This window comes from Halichoerus grypus, chromosome 5, assembly GCF_964656455.1.
Source record: "Halichoerus grypus chromosome 5, mHalGry1.hap1.1, whole genome shotgun sequence".
NCBI classification, from domain to species: Eukaryota; Metazoa; Chordata; class Mammalia; order Carnivora; family Phocidae; genus Halichoerus; species Halichoerus grypus.
In genome coordinates, this window is record NC_135716.1 from 168,755,750 (window position 1) to 168,776,094 (window position 20,345).

General features: G+C 44.1%; 1 protein-coding gene across 2 annotated transcripts in view; it reads right to left on the reverse strand.

The window, feature by feature from the left end:
- Positions 1-2,602: 2,602 nt before the first annotated feature.
- MACO1 (macoilin 1) overlaps positions 2,603-20,345 on the reverse strand; it is a 58,024-nt gene continuing 40,281 nt past the window's right edge. The window contains exons 7-11 of one of the 2 annotated variants that reach the window (XM_036114981.2): positions 16,199-16,357; positions 14,443-14,625; positions 11,969-12,089; positions 7,743-7,917; positions 2,603-3,078 (exon numbers count right to left, since the gene is read on the reverse strand). In XM_036114981.2, coding sequence (XP_035970874.1) covers positions 2,876-3,078; positions 7,743-7,917; positions 11,969-12,089; positions 14,443-14,625; positions 16,199-16,357 — 841 coding nt within the window. In that variant the 3' untranslated portion in view covers positions 2,603-2,875. Of the gene's footprint in view, positions 3,079-7,742; positions 7,984-11,968; positions 12,090-14,442; positions 14,626-16,198; positions 16,358-20,345 lie in introns of those variants that run through there. The other variant, XM_078073620.1, reaches the window with a different exon arrangement.

Consider the following 20,345-nt stretch of genomic DNA (forward strand, 5'->3'; position numbering starts at 1 on the left):
GAGCCCAGAGGCATTGTTCATTCTCACTTTATAGGAAAGATTACCACAGAGAATGGACACATGACAGCTACTTCCTTGTCAAGTTGGGGGATGTCAATAAAGAGAGGTAATTCAGCCAGTGAAAACACACTCAGCCCGCTCCTTCTGTCAATATTTAACCATACAGAATGGCAAACACGGCTTTATGGCAGGTCATAAATTCTAGTGTACTAAGAAGTGGAACCTCTTCGTCATGGACCTAAAACAACAAAGACAACAGGAGATTTTCTTGGGGGAAAAGAACATGCCAGTGAGAATGCTGTGGGCAGACACGTTCCTCTGGAGAAGGTGAAGGCAAAAGCCAAGCCAAGGTGCTTCCCCCGGGGGGGGGGGGGAGGGGGCTCTGCTCATGGTATTAAGTATTAAGTGTGGCGTGTCTGCGAGAGCCAAAGTGGCTGAGCCGGAGTGGCTGAGACTAGGGAAGGCTATCCAGCAACAGGGACAGAGGGTGAGGTGCCAAGAGCAGAATTTTCCAAAACCGGAGCCAAGATCAATTCTAACAATGGCCAAGAGAGGAAAGCAAGGACCAAGAGAGGCAGCTGCTTCTCAGAAGATGTAAAACAGACAAAGCCTCTAGAAACACAGGAGGACTTATAAGTGGCTATCTTGGAGGTCAGTTCAGGATCTAGAGCAGATAGGAAACCCAACAGGCTACTGGTCACCAAGTGGCCCCAAAAGATTCTGGAAAATGGGAAGGAAATTTGCTCTCAAAAGATTTTCTTGCCAACTACCTTCCAACCCCACCCCTAACTTGCTTTTTCAGGAAAGGAGGGTTGTACCAGAAAACAAGTCAGCCGTGGTTCTAACCATATGTGAGGGAGAAAGAAAGTGGGGGGGGGAGGGAGAGAAAGATGGAGGGAGGGAGGGGAAGAGAGGGAAGCATGAGGGAGACAGAATGAGAATGCATATGTCTTAAGTTGGACTAGAACTAAAAACAACTTGAGACCCTGCATGGATTCATCCCAAATCCTGTTTCTGCCCCCCACATGGGGCACTGCCCCCTAACAGGGCGCCGAGATGAGGAGAGAGCAAGAGCGACCATCGAGGGCCCGTTCAGAACAATCTACCTTGTCCCTCCTGCAAAGTTTAAAAAGGCAGAAAACTAGTTTTATCTGTAAGAAAATGTTTATTCTTTTGAACCCCACAGGAAAAAAAAAAAAAAAGAATGCAGCCAAGACCACGTGTTTAACGAAATAGTGTCCCCAAAGGCAGCAAAATGGGGGAAACCTCAACACAAAGTCAGGGACAATTTTCCATGTTTTTGCACAAAGATGAAAAAAACCTATGACAATTCTGAGTAACACTTCCATGGCAACAATTACACAAGATGATTCAAAAATGCAAAATGGCAGCAACATGCACACCTGGCTAAAGCTAGAAGTTTTTTTAACCCCAAAATAAGATCTGTGATTAAAAGGATGATTCTTTTTAATACTTCTATTTTGCTGACTTGCTTGTCCTACTTAATCTGCTTTAAATATGACGTACATGCCAATTAACAGGAAATTTGAGAAGAACTGTGTCCTTCCAGAATCCATGGCAAGGAAGCCAAACCAATCTATTTGGTTTCTTAATTTTCCTAGTTTCCCAATACAATTTTGCTTTGCCCCTCCCTCTCCCAGCCCCTCCCCCCACCCCCACCCTGATTCTTAAACACTTCCAAAAGTTGCCAAACACTTTTCTCCAAGTGTCTGATATACACTTGATACTGAAATCTTTGTGCAGAGTTTTGAGTTTAAACTCTTAAAAAAAAAACCCTCCTTGGCACAAGAGCTGAGGAATAGTCGTTTCTTTTAAATCATCAAACACAAGATGATGAAGAGAGGAAAGCACAGTTAAATGAAATGAAATTAAAAAAACAAACAAACCCCGAACTTAGAACGGCAGCTTGTTAATTAGCTGTCACCGTAGTCTCTGGCATACAAACACCGCCCAGCTCCCCGCCCCGAGGTGCTTGCCTCAGGACGAGTCCAGAACGCCTTGGTGCCTTCTCTGGAAGGGCACAGGGGCTGGAGCAGCGGCGGTCACGAAGAGCCCCGCTACCCACCAGTTTCCAGCAGGATCCGCAGTGAGCTCGACACAGACAGAAGACAGATGATGGTAAAGGGGGAAAACAGTTTAAAATCAGCAAGTTTCCTCTTGAAATGTCTTTTCCCAAGGCACTGCTAGCAATTTTCTAGGACTGCACCCCCAAGGGGAACAGGAATGTTTCCGACACAACCCCCGGTGACACTCTCACAGCTAGTCTCATCACCTTGCTCCCCTCGGCTTAAATGACACTCCCGGAATTTGTTTGGTCCTTGGAGGGGTAATCAACTTTTGTTTTCTGTAATATCAAGAATCATCTTCTGTGATGCAGCTATAAAATCAAAGCCGTGTGAGGTTATTAACCCTTCTCTAGAAAGGAAACGTTTTCATTAGCATCCCATATGAATCCAATGTGCAGGTTTTGCTTGCTTATTTAAGAACAAAACCAAAAGAAAGGATTGAGAAGCAAAAACCCTGCTTTTTTTTTTTCTTCAAGAGGAAACTGTAAGAATACATAAAAGGCAAAATTGGCTACTTGAAATCCAAGAGTGGTTTTAATGTATTGGTCGAGAAAAATAAACTGCAAAGTTCTGTGAGGTCTTCTAAAAATTTACAAGAAAAACTGATGGGCAGTTCTAATCAGACTTGGATGTTATCTTCCCCCCCTTTTTAAAAACGACAACATATACAGTCCCACAAAATACAATATAAACTTTTTTTTTTTTTTTTTTTTATCTTGACTGCCAGAGACGTTCCTTTGTGGTGCCTTCTGGTAACCAAATGGTTGGGCAAAACCCGCAGCTGGTCTTCATTTCTTCAGGGGCTGGTAAACAGAGGCATTGGGATCGAGTCCAGAGGGGCTGGTCTCCACAAATTTGGAAGAGTAGTGGGGGGAAACGGGGCTCAGGGGGCTGGTGGCGGCACTGTACGTTATGCTGGGCATGACGGCCATGACTTCAGCTATCTTCTGTTTAAGGTCCTTGATTTCCTGGTCTTTCTGAAGAATTTGTCCTGGAAGATCAAAGAGCCACCATTAGTGGGAAGGGAGGGCTCCTCTAACACGATGCCCTTGTCGTGGGCCAGCCCCAAGTGCATTCCGCTCCAGCTCTGGCGGGCTGTAAGGGTAGGAACTTTTCCTGTTAAGGGCCAAATAGTAAATATTTTACGCATTGTGAGCCACAGACTTTGTTGTTTTCTTTTTTTTTAACTTGGAGAAATACAAAAACCATTCTTAGCCCACGGGTGGTGCAAGAACAGGCAGCAGGCCACATTTGGCCTGTGGGCCATGGTTTTGCAGGTTTTTGAAAAGGGACTCTGTTTATGTAGGTGTGACAAGCAAACAGGTCACTTCCAGGAGCCACGTTCTGAGCACGACAGCGGCCTACGGCAGCCTCAGAGGGTGGGGATTTTGCACTAAGGCTGCACCTCTTGAGCTGGACTATTTTTCTGGGAGGCTGGATATCTGAGTGTCAGGCCCCAGGCACAGAGAACAACTGAGGCCGCAGAGTCAGTCCCAGCACCCTCCGCGTCCAGGTGCTCTGACAGAAGATACACGAGGCTCTGCAGCCGCTGCACCGGGGGCCCCCACGTACTCAGCGTGCTCGCCCCTGCCTCTGGGCATCGTGCCCCCGGCTGGACGCTCGCACAACACTGCAGCACACCCTCCCTCGCTATGCTCAGTTTCTAGATCCGACCAACTCTTGCCTGCCTTGGGCCGCTTCCCTTTCCATGCTTCTCCTGCTCTCTCTGTGTTCACTCTTGAGGTTTCCACTTCCTCACATGGCTTTCCCTGACCCTCCCTTCTAAATCAGACCCCACCCTGCCCCCCAGTTCCTAGATTCTCAACACACCCTACACTTGCCTTTTCGTCACTTTCTTCTAATAAGGATAATAATTACAGTAGCTAACACGCATGAAGCCAGGTCCCGTTCTAAGTGTTTACGTAGACTTGTTTATTCAGCACAATGACCCTGTGACATGGGAATTATCATCATCATCATCATCATCATCCATTTTATGGATGAGGAAACTGAGGCAGAGAGAGGTTGAATGACAGAGCCAGGACCCGGCTCCATGCGGTCTGGCTCCAGAGTCCTCACCCCTATGTACGGCCTTCTTCCATCTCTTGTAACTACTCATCTGGTGATGACTCGTGTCCATCATTTCTCCAGTGGTCTATGAGCTCCATGAGGGCAGAAACTGTGTCTACATCTTTATTCACTGCTAGATCCCTAGTGCCCAGCCCAGTAGAAAGCTGAGGCTCTGCAAGTTATGTATCTTGCCCAAAGTCATTTAGTTATTAAGAGGTAGAGCAAGATTTAAACCCAGCACCAGTGTTCCAAAGCCCGTGTCATTTCCATCACGCTTTGAAGTTCCTTGGTCTACTCGGGGAAGAACACTTAGGAGTAGCCCCTCAGAAATTTAAATGCTTAAAAAAAAAAGAGAGAGGTTGCATTTGAGTTGCACTCATTTTGATTCCTACGGAAGACGGTAATGTATCTGAAATGTTAAGAGAGCACGGTGGCACGTTTTTAAAAAGAATGTGAGAGAGATGAAAGTCATTTTGGAACTGGGATGAAGCAAATGATATTGAGAGTAGGAAGCAGAAAAGCAACAAGGGGTTTGATTTGAATTACAAAGTTGGATCCTTATTAGAATATTCTGAGCTTGACAGTGGAGGGAAGTAGTGGGGAAGGCAGCAGAGCCATGGAAAGGAACTGCCCCCTGACTGCCTTCATGTCCCCTCGGCTTCAAGTAAGCATCAAATAGCCTCCTTCCCTTTGAACAAAATAAGCCTCAGATGAATAAAATACCTAACAGCATCTGAGAGATGAGCCACCGTATCTTTTTTTTTTCCAGGCAGATTTAAGTTTGATTTTTTTAATCAGCAACATGCAAACATTCCCAGAGCTTTGGAAAAGGCAGTTCTCTTTGCTTTTTTTGTCGCTTTATAGGAATTCCTGGGCTGACAAGGAAGCTGTGCTGGTGAGCCAAACTCCCCTCGGCTACCCTGCGACCAGGTGCTCCTCACTCCGGGGGCTAGCTCCTCCAAGTGGACAAATCCAAGTCAATGAAACGAGTCAGAGAGGGGTGGCTACTTCTCAGCAAGCTGAGCCAGGAGGGCAAAAAAGCCAGTGTATGGTCAGAAGTTCAGCTTGAAAGCAGAATTCCCAGGAACCTTCTTTTTAAATGCTTTCCCCTGAGTCCACAGTAATCCGCCTGACCCTCAGCCTACTCTTCTTCTTGCTCTACCCCTGTGCCAACCCAAGCCACTCCTACGGTTCTGTTCGCTTCTCACAACTTCTATATTTCTCCCTTCTCCCGGGGTTTGGGCCTCTCTCTGGGTATTAGACCCTAAATTCCCACTGACTGATGACAATCTTCCACCTGGCCGTCAGGAAGCCACTTCAAATCAGAACATCTCCAACCAAACTCATTCTCTCTTTTTATCCTTCGAATCTTTCCTGCTCTTTTTTCCTTTGCTCCTGGGAACTTTATCCTCCCACACCCCTCGGGTGCCTCCACTCTCCTTCACTCCCTGCCTGGACCATCTCCCCCCTCCCCCAAGCCTCACCTCTTAGATGAAAGACAGTGACCGCTTCCTCACAGGCCCCTCTTCGTCCACCCAATCTCACCTTCAAATCCATCTTTCACGTTGCTATTCCAAAATGATGGCCAGAACACGTCACCCCCTTCCTCCTGAAAATCTAGGGAATACATTCTCTAGTATGGCTTCATTTATGGTTCTCCTAATCTCCCATGTCCTCCAGCTGGAAGCCACTGGACTGCTCACCTGGACATTCCCAGCATTTCTTGCCTTGCCTTACACGAGTCCCTCAGGTAACAACGTTCTTCCCTGCCACTCTCTGTTCTCAGAATTCATCCTTCAAAGCCCACTCCATGTCCCCTCCCTCATGAAGCCACCCTTGATCTCTGCTCTGGCTTTTCAAGCCCTCCTACCTCTACCTAAAGGCAGTAGGCCTTTCTGCTTGGCTTGCCCAAGTGCAGTAATTCTCACGGGGTCCACAGGGTCCAAACCAGCTTCGTGATAATACTAACACATCATTTGCCTTCTTCACACTCATTCCCTCCTGGGGTAAGTGGAGTCTTCCAAAAACAACATGCAAGTAAAATTACAACAGACTGAATGTAGAAACAGAGATGAGAAATGAAGTATCTTCTACCGAGTCAGAAATTAAAGAGATTTGCTCAATGTAAAACAATGCCATTTTTCTCAAATTTTTTTGGCTTTGGAAAATATAGTTATTTTTCATAAAAATATGTTGAGTTATGTTTATTATGTTATTTTAAAGATGAATTAATAAATGTTTTAAATTTTTAATTTCTAATAGGTAAGTATTGATAGATATAACCCACTTGGAAAAAAATCTCCTTGGGGAACTCAATAACTTTAACAGTGTAGAGGGGTCCCTGAGACCAAAAAGTTTGAGCCCCACTGCCCTAGTCGATCCCCCCACTAGACTGCGTCTTGTTCATCTTTGTCTCCCCTTTAGCTTCTAGTACAATGCTTCAAATGCTCTTTAAGTACGTGTTGAAATACTCTTCTCCTTCTACTAAGTCCAAGTGTTTGAAAATTTTTTCAGTAATCTGTTGCTGGCTAATCAAATTCTTGGACAAAATCTAAATTGCTTTTCATCAGACTGTGTCATGCCTCTGTTCAGAAACCTTCCAAAGCTTTTCGAGTCCCTCAGAGTAAAGTCCTCCCATGGGCTACCAAGTCTGGCGGAATGTGGTTCCCACCAGTCTTGACTTGCTGACTCCAACAACTCTGCCCATCTCTCAGGCTGCAGCCCCACCGGCTGCCAGGTGCTCCTTCCCCCTGAAGTGCTTTCCCCCCCGCCAGACTGACATGGCTCACGCACTCTCTTACTTTCAGCCTCTGCTCAAATGCTCCCTGTTCAAAGGATCTTCCACCACCACCACGTGGAACCCTTGGCCCCACGGGGACACGCTCACACATCCTGCCTGACACTGTTTCACTTCCATCCCCGCACCCATCAGCATCTGCTCCGCTCTGTGCTTGCTTGTGGCTGCCTGTCCCCTCGGGGGACCTCACAGTGCCTGGCACACAGTAGGCCTCAGGAAAGACCTGCTGAGTGAAGAGCCGGCTCTCTAGAGGCTGCTCGTTTGTAACCACGTGGAACACAGCTTCCCTGGCCTGGCCCAAGCGGTTTCTTCTGTTTCCAGGCCTCTCTGCCCCTTACCCCCCTACACTGCTTCTTCACTGGGCTGACCCTTGCTCATCATTCAAAACCCAGCTCAGACACCAGTTCCCCTGGGAAAGAGCCCTCTCGAACTCCCACACGGGCTTGGTCTCTGCTTCTCCCTCTGTTCCCACCACCTTGTACATACCGCAGCACCAGCACCTTTTGGTGGCTCTGCAGCTCTCTATTTCTTCAACAACACCGTGAGCTCCTTGAGCACAGAAATTCATACTCTTCTCTGGATGCCCTGCACTTGACATATTCTCACCTCAAAATATGTCTGCAGAATGAATTAATGTGATGATTCCTAAATATCAATGTTGGGCACTTCTCAAACCACTTAAAAAGAAAACTGAATGCCTTTGGTTCTGAGCTCTGAGGGACCCTGCTCTCTGCGTCCCTGTGCATTCTTAGCCATACCACTTCATCTGGGGCCCGCTGCTCTCCTACCTTGGGCGATCTCGAGCTGTCGCTTTGCATCCCCCAGTGCAGAGAACAGGTCCAGCTTGATTCTCGTCTCTGCACTCAGACTGTTCTCCAGGTGCTGTGTTTTATCTTGCATGGCCGAGAGGGCTGACATTAACACCTCAGTGTCCTTCTCGTTTTCCTTATACTTCCGAAGCTCCTATCAACATCATCAAAGCAGCAAGATGTTACAAGATAGTTTGGGCATCGATGTCTACAAATTAGCCTGAAATCACAAATAAAATCCCGCTATTACTGACCTGGTCCCTAGAATACAGAATCCTGGTGTTTCATGGGTTAAGACCTCACCACTTAGATCCCTCTAAGTGCAAGATGTATTTATATGATGATAAGACATACAAAAATATTTTAGTAGATAAATTTGACTGTGTTGGGCTGTTTCTAGTAACAAGGGACTGTCTCCAAATGAAACACTTTCTCACAAGCCTAATTCAGAAGAACCACAAAGAACTTGTTCCTTGCTACCAGCTGCAAATGTTGCTGTAATCAAATTTGCCAAAACTCTACTCTCAACCTGCACTAAAAATTACAAAAGTGTTCATTATTTTGACAGGACATACTGCAGAATAAGCCCACTTAAAACATCTGGTAATGTAGCCCATATATATAATATATAATATATATTAATATATATCATATATTTATTTTATATTATATATAATATGTAACATATGATATATAATAATACATTTATTTAATATATAAAATATGTAATATATTCAATATATATTTTAATACATATTATATATGTGTGTGTGCATATATGTATATGTATATATATACACATACAGGTATTTTAATTTTTTAAGAGAGAAATCCAAACATATTATAGAGAATTTAGAAATATATTAAAGTTCAAGGAAGAAAATGAAAATCACTCCATATCCTGACACTGTGAAAAACTATATATTTCCCTTTAATATTTTATAAGCATATGTGTATCTTTTAGCATAAATGAAATCATACTATAGACAGTTTTGTATACAGTTTTTAAAAAACTTATATAATCTCAACTGTTCTTTGGAAATGTAATTTTTAATGGCTGTATAATATTCCTACTTACATGTATCATAATTTATGAAACAAATCTCCCTTTCTTAGTTAAGGTTTTTTTTTTTTTCATTTATATACCATTATGATGAACATCTTCGTATATCAATCATTGACGAGATTTTTAAATATTTATCTTAAGCAGGAGTTGTAAAATGGGAAATACTTAAAAAGTATATGACCCTTTCCAGAAAGTTATACTTCCACCAGCAATTATGAGGCCTGTTTCATTCATCCTCACCCAGGCTGATATTATTATTTAAAAACTCTTTGCTAATTTCACAAGAGATAAGGGAAACAAAAGCAAAAATAAGCTACTGGGACTATACCAAAATAAAAAACTTTTGCAAAATGGAAAGGCAACCTACCGAATGGAAGAAGATATTTGCAAATGATATATTCTGCAAAGGATTAATATCCAAAATATATAAAGAACTTATACAACCCAACACCAAAAAACCCAAATAATCTGATTAAAAATGGGCAGAGGATCTGAACAGACATTTTCCCAAAGAAGACATAAGATGGCCAACACATGAAAAGATGTTCAATAACACTAACCAGAAAAATGCAAATCAAAACCACAAAATCATCTCACACCTGTTAGAATGGCTATTATCAAAAAGACAAGAACTAACAAGTGTTGGTGAGGATGTGGAGAAAAGGGAACCCTTGTGCACTACTGGTGGGAATGCAAACTAGTGCGGCCACAGAGGCTCCTCAAAAAATTAAAAGGAGAAATACCAAATGATCCAGTAATTCCACTACTGGGTATTTACCCAAAGAAAACAAAAACACTAATTCCAAAAGAGATATGCACCCCTATGTCTATTGTAGCATTATTTACAATAACCAAGATATGGAAGCAACCTAAGTGTCCATTGAGAGATGAATGGATAAAGAAGATGAACACACACACACACACACACACACACACACACACACACACACAGAATATTACTCAGCCATAAAAAAGAATAAGATCTTGCTATTTGTGACAACATGGATGGACCTAGAAGATACTATGCTAAGTGAAATAAGCCAGACAGAGAAAAACAAAGATACGATTCACTGATATGAGGAATCTACAAAACAAAACAAAGGAACAAACAAACAAACAAACAAAAGCAGAAACAGACTCAAAGATACAGAGACTTGGTGGGGTGGGCAAAATGGGTGAGGGGGAGTGGGAGGTACAGGCTTCCAGTTACAGAATAAATAAGTCAAGGGGATAAAAGGTACAGAATAGGGCACAGAGTCAACGGTACTGTAACATCATAGGGTTGTAGGGTGACAGACTTGCATGGAGCACAGCATGACATACAGAGTTGTGGAACTACTATGTTGTACATTTGCAACTAATGTAACATTGTGTGCCAAATTTACTGCAATTAAAAAAAAAGAAACAGAAATTTCACAGGAGATAAATGATATCTAATTTTAATCTATAGGTCTTTGGTGATTGATGAGGATATATTCTTATATTCTTATCAGCCATTTATTTTTCTTCTGTGAATTATTTTTTCATATTCTTTACCTATTTTCCTGAATATCTGAGCTTTGCTTAACAAATTTTATGAGCTACCTACATACCAAGATATTAATTCCTTATATTTGTTGCAATATCTGTACTCACTGCAACTGATTTTTTTTTTCTTTTTTTTTTGCTTTATGATTTCTTCCATTATTTTTGTTTAGAAAGTCTTTCCTGGTTGGGGCACCTGGGTGGCTCAGTCGGTTGAGCGTCTGCCTTTGGCTCGGGTCATGATCCCAGGGTCCTGGGATCAAGCCCCACATCGGGCTCCCTTGCTCAGCGGGGAGCCTGCTTCTCCCTCTCCCTCTGCCTGCTACGCCACCTGCTTGTGCTCTCTCTGTCAAATAAATAAATAAAATCTTAAAAAAAAAAAAAAAAGAAAGTCTTTCCTGGTTTCAAGATCAAATTCTGGTTTAAAATAAAATGCTTTTCTTTTCTGCCTTTATTCAACTCCATCTGAAATTTCTTTTTGTATGGTATGAGATGAGCTTTTTTTTTTTTAAGATTTATTTATTTATTTCTTTGAGAGAGGGATAGCGAGAGAGCACGAGCAGGAGGGAGAGGGAGAAGCAGGCTCCCCACTGAGCAGAGAGCCCGACATGGGGCTATCATGATCCCAGGACCCTGGGATCATGACCTGAGCCGAAGGCAGACGCTTAACCAGCTGAGACACCCAGGCGCCCCATGAGATGAGCTTCTAATTTTATTCTTTTTTTCTAGTTATCTAACTGTTCTGAAGCCTTTTTCTCACCAGTCCTCACTGTTCCCCATCCATTTGTGCTGCTACTTTTACTGCAGACTTTAGGCTCTGTCTCTAGGGCATCTATCCTACTCCACCGACTTGCCCATAATTCCCTACCAGTTCCACGTGATTCAAATTACTGTAACTTCACGGTATGTGACATCACTTTTAAATGTCCCTTTGGAGAACCAATGCCAAATACCGGACTAAGATACACACCGCCCAGCGTTTGTGTCCACAGCACTGGCCGCTTTCCCCATCATGCACTGCTCAGAATTGCAATCTACAAGGCTGAGAGCCATTCAGAACAGTCAATTCCCTGGCGATGGACAGAGGGTTAGGGCTAAGAAGAGATGCAAAAGCTCCAAAGCACACTAATCTAGCCTATAACCTGAAAAAGTGAAATGAATCTACAGTAGGACAAATTCCGGTATAAACTGGGTCAAAAGACTGTCAACATTTCCGGTTGTATTAGAATCTGGCTAATTAAATATGACTTGAATGAGCTGGACAAGGCTAGAGCTTTTTTTTTTGTCAGAGATTTTCAGATGCAGTGGGATTTGGCCTATTATCAAAAGGCACCATCTCAAGGCTCCTGGGTGGCTCAGTCGGTTAAGCAAAACCGTCTGCCTTCGGCTCAGGTCATGATCCCAGGGTCCTGGGATCGAGCCCCGTGTCGGGTTCCCTGCTCAGTGGGGAGCCTGCTTCTCCCTCTCCCTCTGTGTACTCGTGTTCTCTCTCTCAAATAAATAAAATAAAATCTTCATAAAACAAAAAGGCACCATCTCCACATTGCAACACTGAGCACACAGCTAACACAGAAGGAGAATCCAAGTAGGAGAAAGTTTTTTGTGCTCCCCATACCTGAACTTTCAGTTCTAGTTCTCTGATCTGGTCTTCTTTCACCTTCATGTCCATCGTGAGCTTCTTGCCCTCTGCTTCTAATTCTCTGATCCGATTCCGTAAGGTTTCGGTGCACTCCCCCCTTTTGCAAAAGAAGAGAAGGAAAGAAAAGGATTTAAAAGACTAGAGGTTTACTTATGCTGCAAGATTGGTATTTCTCTTATACTCCAGAGTCTGTCCGGTTTTAGCTTTTGGCTCAGTCTACTCATTCTCTGTTCTTTGATAATTTCAACAATGATCTGAGACAATTAATTGGGTATCTAATATGAACCAGGCACCAAGTGAGGTACTTTACCCATTCTGCCTTCTTTGCAAGGGTAGGATACATTGTCCCATTTTCCACAGACGAAAACTAAGACTACACAGATATAATACCAGTCCAACCTCACCTAGCTGGTAGGTCACAGAACTCCAGGGATAAGAACTGAGGCTTTCCAGCTTCCCAATGCAGCAAGCTCCCCCCAGGCCACATTGACCTGAGACAGTACCCGGGAGCTGAGCAAGAAACTGGATGTGTACTATCTCCAGCAGGGGGCAGTGAGCTAAAAAATTTTTCACTTTTGAGGGTCTATGCCTTGGAAAGTTCACTTTCTTGAGTCATGAAGTTGCCAGAGCGTTAGGTTGCTTCTCAGGGCTGTAAGAAGAACAAACTAAAAAAGATGATGGCAATAGCCAGTCCAAAGCTGATTAACCGTTTAGGTTTCAGAAACAGCCAGATGGAGAAGGTAGGTGTCTTCTGCCTACCAAAAAGGAAGGTCCAGTGAGGGACTTACACCTTGAGATTTACTTGAGAATAAAAACAGCCTCTACCTAAGTGATGGTAAACGAGGACCATCAAAGGATAAGATCAAAACAAATAAGCTTGACTGGAAGCAAAAGGGAGTCAGGGAAGAGATTAAAACCAATGTACTGATTCTCAGGCATAAGATACTGAACAATACGGTTAAGGAACTGTCATATCCTCCTCAGTGGACTTTTTTTCAGGGTAGGAGGTGCTGGATGAATTAAGGACAGCACAGGCCACATGCATGACTGTTCAGAAAAATCTCCTGCAAGCCTAAGTGCTTCAGAAACGTGTACTTTTTACAGAGGTCTGTGCTTACAAATCTTTAAACGAATGAACAAACAAAACCCCCACATCCTAGGCAGGCTAGTGAGGTGTCTTGTGAGTCTGTCTGGATGCTGATGGGCCAAGTGAGCTCAGCCATCTGCACTACAGAGTTGGCTGGGGGAGGCAGGAGCCCAGAGGAGGAAAGAGTTCTCTCTGGCTATTATTTCCTTAAACGTGAAATGATGATCCATCAGTTCTTCTACCAATGCCAGAACCCAAAAGAAGGCTTTTAACATGCCACATACAAAAAAGAAAAACTTAAGGAAGAATTACAGTAGAATTATACTATATCGAGGGTGCCTGGGTGGCTCAGTTGGTTAAGCGTCTGCCTTCGGCTCGGGTCATGATCCCAAGGTCCTGGGATCGAGTCCCACATTGGGCTCCCTGCTCAGCGGGGAGCCTGCTTCTCCCTCTGCTCATGTGCTCTCTCTCTCAAATAAATAAAAAAAATATTTTTTTAAAAAGAATTATATCAATACAAATTACGATAAAAATTTAAAATGAAATCAATCATAATGTATCCTCACTCTGCAACTATAAACCCATAACTGACCCCCGCCACACAGATGGACTTTGCTAGTCAAAAAAAAAAAAACCAAAGAAAAGAAAAAGCCATAAAGTGAAGGCTCTTAAGGCTCTTAAGGCTCTTCCCTCCTTGCTGGAATTCAGTTTCTGGAATACTTGAATACTTTTCAATAGTTAGAAGTAGTCCCCAATTCTCAACCCTCCACAAGTTCAATGATATCTAATAATGACTTATGGTTTTGTTTTTTTCATCTTTTCCAGCTCATGTGACAGTTTGCTGATACCTGACAAAGACAGGAGCAGTCAGTCAGTCAATACAAAGGACTTGGGCAACCAAGATTTTCCTTTCTTCTATTTTAAGATAAAAACTTCAGAAACACATATACCTGAGAGCAGAGAGTAATGACAGTTCTATAAAGGGCATGGAATTCCAGACTGGAATCTCTCCAAGTGTTTAGTAGTTGTTGGCCACACAGAAAGTGACCGGAAACCCTTTTACAAGCAGCACTTTGCCTCCTGGGTGTGGGAGGCATGGTGACGCCCACATCCCGCTCCCTAGATGAGGTCACTGAGGGATGAAGCTGTTACAAGACCGCGCAAGTTGTACGGATGGGCCCTGGCCATCTCAGGAAACAGTACTTGGTGGCAACCTATCAGTGCGTGATGGTTGTATTTCAACCCTGCCTGAGGCCTCAAACTCCCATGCTGGTCTTGGGTCTTGGTGCAAGGCAGGCCCACCTCAGATGCAGCGCCAGGAGCGGGGTCGGGGGTCGGGGTGGGGGGAGCGGCACGGACATACCTAGACGCGGCAGCAAATGCCACGGCCCGGGCAGCAGTAGCTTCTTCCAACTTCTTCCTTTTTTTCTCCTCCATTAATTGCTTTTCTACAAAACTTCGGGCTTCCTGCTCAGCTTTTAGCTTTTTCTCCAACTGGCTGATATTTTGTTTGTCTTTTTGCTTCATTTGCACAGCATTATGTAATCTATATGGAAATGATTATCATACAGAGTTTCATCATTAGAAATGCCCACTAGAAACCCTGGAGAAACGTGGCTCCTCTTTTGAACAGCAAATCATAAATGTCAGCTTCCAGAGTGCCCGGGAAAAACATTGTCGTTATTCTTTAACAATTCCTAAACACCAACAAACAAGCTGCCTAACAACATACAGAATAAGACCTAGCCTTTGCCCTACTATGGTAAGCGATCTACAGAAGGCAATCCAGGAAAAAGGATAAAACAAGTTTCTATCAGAGGGAAAGACAGCTGTACAACTAATTCTAGTTGTGCCCCAAAGCACCGTGAGAGAACCGGAGTTGATCAAAGAACTACTGATGGAACCAGCCCCACAGAAGCCAAGGTAAAGGGTGGGATGGGGAAGGTTTTTCTCTGCCTGAATACTATCATGCTGCAGGCTTTCCTTTTCCAGCTGTGAGACGTTTTCTCAAAGTATCCCAAAATAGACCCCGGAGTTAGAGTCACAGGGTGCTTAATTTCAGATAGAAATATCAGCCATATTCCCTTCCCTGCCTACTACCACCCCCAGCTCTCTATATCAGTACAAGGTGAGTTCATCTCAGAGTATCAGCGTAAGGTGAGATGCCCTCTGTCAGTGTGAGCCATTAGGTATACGGGTCAGAAGCAATGGAGAAGTTACGTGCTTACAATGCTCTAGCTTTGGGCGCCTGGGTGGCTCAGTTGGTTAAGCGACTGCCTTCGGCTCAGGTCATGGTCCTGGAGTCCCGGGATCGAGTCCCGCATCGGGCTCCCTGCTCAGCGGGGAGTCTGCTTCTCCCTCTGACCCTCCTCCCTCTCATGCTCTCTGTCTCTCGTTCTCTCTCTCAAATAAATAAATAAAATCTTAAAAAAAAAAAAAAAAAAAAAAATGATGCTTTAAAAAAAAAAAAAAAAACAATGCTCTAGCTTTGAGTTGTGTTCCTCAAGAATGTTGAACGACCCCTCTTTCAATGGGGAAAGCCCAGAGCCTATCATAGTAATCATTACCCCAGGCACACACTGCTGAGAGATTAAAAAAGAAAAAAGATCGATATTGAGTCAAGAAGTAATTCCAGGATGAATCAATGGGAAGCATAAACAAATTCACACAGAAGAGCTGGCTTTTGGCTTGCCTCTTCAAATAAAATCAAAGTTCTATGTTATTTTTTAGTTCCAGATATGAATAAATAGAGTCTTTTCCTCTGGAAACTTTCATTCAAAGGAGCAAGATTTTCAAATTGTGGCAGAACGACTGCTCGTCAGTTTTACTTATAGTATCACAAAAGCTCAATGACTATTTTAAACTAAGAGAAGAACTTAATAAATGAAAAGAGAAAGAACAGTAATATTAATAAACTGTTCTGTTGCGATGAAACAAGTTTTTATAGATTTTGTAACATGTTGAATATCTGGTACTACATTAAAGATTTTAAACATTTCATTTAAAACCCCCTCTGCCAGGTCCCTTTGTCATCACACATCTTTTGCTCCAGTCCCTGGAAGCCACAGGAACAGTGAGGTCGCTTGGCTCGTGACCAAAGGCCCACAAGGCGCACGTACTTGTTCTGCAGCAGCTCGTTCTCCTGCCGGAGCTGGCCCATTTCAGAGCGGATCCCCCGCTCGGTGCTGGAGAGGGAGCTGATCTGACTGCGGAGCTCCTGTTCCACTTGTCTGCTGGCCTGCAGGTCGGCCTTTAACTTTTTAATGTCTTGTTCCAGCCTAGGAGAAGGAGAAATGTGGCATTCTCATCATCAGGGAAAGGACACCCACAGGGTTCTGCGGGAGACCCTGGCTGAAGTCCCAGACTCGCCGGTTGCGGGGGGAGGGGGTAGGGGCGGGGGGTGGCAAAAGACCCCTCCGGCAGCTCCGGCGTTCAACACCACGACTCCCTCCCGTCTGCAACTGGCTTTTCACTGAGTGCTTCTTTTGGCCTGGGTCCCCACCTCTTCCCATCCCCGGAGAGTGACCTGATTTCCTCCACATGTTGTGAGCACCGACAGCCGACAGACAGCCGAGGTGCTTGTGAATTCCTGAGCTGCTAATTAAGGGGGAGGGACAAGCAGAGAGGGTGGCTGAAGGTGTGGGAACCCCAACACACACACACACACCCCCACCCCGGTGACTCTCCTACGCCCCTCAGCAAGGGAGATGTATTAGCAACGGCCCGCACATGCCCCACTGGCTCTGAGGTATCCTGATACACCAGAGTTTACCGTCTCAAGATTCCCTTCCGCCGCGGGCCCAGAGAAGAAGCGTGTCTAAGGCAGCCTCGGAAACTGCTAGCATCCTTGCTACACGATGTTCACACCTCTAGTGACTGTGACAGAAGAGCTCATTCGACTCAACAACAGTGCAAATAGGAACAAATGACACGCTCTGAGAATCGTAAGAAAACTCCATCTGTGAACTGAAGCCTATCTTTTCTCTTCAGTTCCTTAACCTCTGTTCCATCTATTTTCTTTTAAGACAGTAACAGCTCCATTTTAAGCGCTATGTTTTGGGGAGTTATTGTATGCGCAGGTAGGACTGAAAAGGGTCAAGAGAAAGTATAAAATCCAGACTCTCTTCATGAGAGGGCTTTATAATTTCACTAGAGGCCCACAAATGGCGACTTAAAGTGGTGAGACAGTAGCACAAGGAAGACCGGATTGAATACATGTGAGAAGGAATAACAACTAATACTTAATGAGAACTTACAGGCCACGTACTGTTTGTTCCACAGGCTTTAATGGTATGAACTCATTTAGTCGGCACAACTGTGGGCCAAGGACAATTGGTTACTCCCGTTCTTACAGATGAAGAGGTCTAGATTCAGGAAAGGCTCCAGCCCCAGGTGACACGGGCTCCAGAGCCCATTCTCTTCCCCAGCAGGCTGAGCCGTGGCTATGTCACCCACAGCCGTGGCTATGTCACCCACAGCGGCAGAGGTGCCAGGGGAGCCCCGACAAGAGAAGGTGGGAATTAGGTTGGGCCTTGAAGGCTGGGCAGGATTTGAAGAAGAAGGGGAGGAGGGGGCAATCTAAACAAGGTGAAAACATGCTCAAAAGCTCAAAAAAGTAAGGACAGCCATAGATATTTGGGCACGGAACAATCAGCCTGGCCTCTGAGGAAGCCGTGCCCTCTGGGAACAGAGTGAGAAAGGTTAGAATGGGTCTTGTGGATGGGACTGTGGACAGCACTGAAGGTCAGGCCAAGGATGGCTGCAGGTGGGCCTGAGGAGGTATGCTTTCTGATAAACAGGCAGCAGGCAAAAGTCAGTAGGCTCTGATGAGACCCTATGCATGTCGTGAATCCAGCATACCAACAGAACCGAGATTTCTGGAGGGCAGTGGTGACCTCTCCTTGGAACTGCCAGCCCCATAGACTTCAGTCCTTACAGACATGTTTTATTAAGCCCTAAGTCCCCAGGGCCCACCACAGTGAACAACACTTACGAAATATATGTTGTCTGGCCTCCCTTGGAAAATCAAAGAGAGGCTTTATTTACTGATCTACCTTTAGTCAACTGAAACAAAATCTCAAAAACAAAAAGTCATAACACATCGATGGTCATTTCCCAGGCACCGTAGCCTGTCCCCCTGTCCAGTGCCCAGGAACAGACAAGAGACCGTATTCCAGAAGCACTGCCATGTCTCCTGACATAGCTCACTCCCCAGGGAAGGGTCACAAGTCGACATCACGCCACACTTTCCCTATTGCCAGGGTTATTCCAGTTGAATGCACTCCCAGAACTGCTCTAAACAATTACAGACTGGCATTTATACTATCCCCACACCATCCCTCATTCACCCGAAGTAACCCAAGGGATATTTTCCAAAGCAGGTCGATGCTGTTAGGTCATCCCCGTTAAGAAGTTTGGCTGAAAAACGTGTTAGGTTATTTATCTTTCTGGAGAAGTTGATTTCACAGTCTGAGGGTCGAATTTTTAGTAGAAAGGGTGAGTTTAAAGATGAGAATAGAGGCTTAGCATGGTTTATAATGGGGTTTAGGACCAGGATTCTAGATTCAGCTCTGGTGCCAAGTCCACGACCCTGGGCAAGGCATGTAACCTTCCAAGACTCAGTTTCCCCATTGTAGGCTAATGACCTCTAAAGTTCCTCCCAGCTCGGTCTAGGGTTTCTAGGCCTGACACACTCACCACTGGCTGCTGATCTGCTTCTTCAGATTAGCAACCTAAGCTGTATCATATGCGGAGGCCCAGGAATCAAGTTCCACACAACGAGCCGACTGGGGCAAAGCACTGCCACAGTTGGGAATGAAAGAAAAATGAAATCTGCAGAGGCTAGATGTCAATAACTTTGCAGTTATTATTTTGCATCTTTAATCTGTAAGGGCCAATTTTCCTACCCTGAACTAAGAATAATGACAATATTCTGAATGAAACTTTAGAGCTCCTTGAAAAATGTAAAAACTCAAAGACTTAATGCAATTATGAGAACAAAAAGTACAAAATATCTTGAGTGTAACTTCTGGAGACCGCAGAACCCTGAACAAAAATGTACTTTCTTATGTAGGATTGTGAAATTTTGTCAAAGACAATACAACAAAAATAGAACGACGTGGTTACCAGGGTTATGAAAATTCGTAAGATTTGTGCCCTTTCATGAATGTGTGTTATACTTCAATAAAAAGCTTATTTTAAAAATAAAATAACCTAATTTCACAAGACAGAGAAGTAAAATTAAAATGCTTCAGGATTTTCATAACTGCCATTAATTTTGTGAAACTCTGAATTACTGTTCCCCAAACAGCTGCGGCAAGCTGGGGAGTAACACCAGCATCCCCAGTTGAGGAAACACCAATCTGGGGGAGCACTGCATGTTGACACACAAGATAACTTCAAGTGCTAAATGGAAAACTCTCAGGAATTTTAAAAACGTGTAAGGGGCAATTATACATTGTCTCTCAGAGAAAGCATTAATTTAACCTTGCATGTTCACTATATTTTAAATCTTTCCTGAGGTAGGTGGTAAAATGATTTACAATCCCTTATTAGATCTATTTTTTATTGCAAAAGTGACACCCAGTCCAGGTTAAACACTGCATACAACAACAGAAACAACAGAAAAGTAAAAATATAGAATGAAAATGTCAGTAATTCGGGGCGCCTGGGTGGCTCAGATGGTTAAGCGTCTGCCTTCGGCTCAGGTCATGGTCCCGGGGTCCTGGGATCGAGCCCCGCATCGGGCTCCCTGCTCGGCGGGAAGCCTGCTTCTCCCTCTCCCACTCCCCCTGCTTGTGTTCCCGCTCTCGCTGTGTCTCTCTCTGTCAAAAAAATAAATAAAATCTCTAAAAAAAGAAAAGAAAATGTCAGTAATTCTTAATCCTCTCATTCAGACAGAAGCACTCACTAGTCACATTTGGTTTACTTCTGTTCTGCCTGCGTCTTCTTTCTCTTTGTTCATATATGTCAATATTTTTTAATACTGATGAGAGAGTACCACATATGCAGTTTGCATATCGTACACACCTTTCTACACCATCAGAAATTGTTCTGTTTTGTTTTTGTTTTGTTTTCTTAAGTAGGCTTCGTGCCCAATGCAGGGCTTGAACTCACAACCCTGAGATCAAGAGCCGCATGCTCTACCAACTGAGCCAGCCAGGCGCCCCTGGAAAATTTTCATAAACAATTTAATCGCTGCATAATATTCCACTGTATGGATGCACTACACAATCCTATTTTCTAAGATATATTTCAATTTTTGCA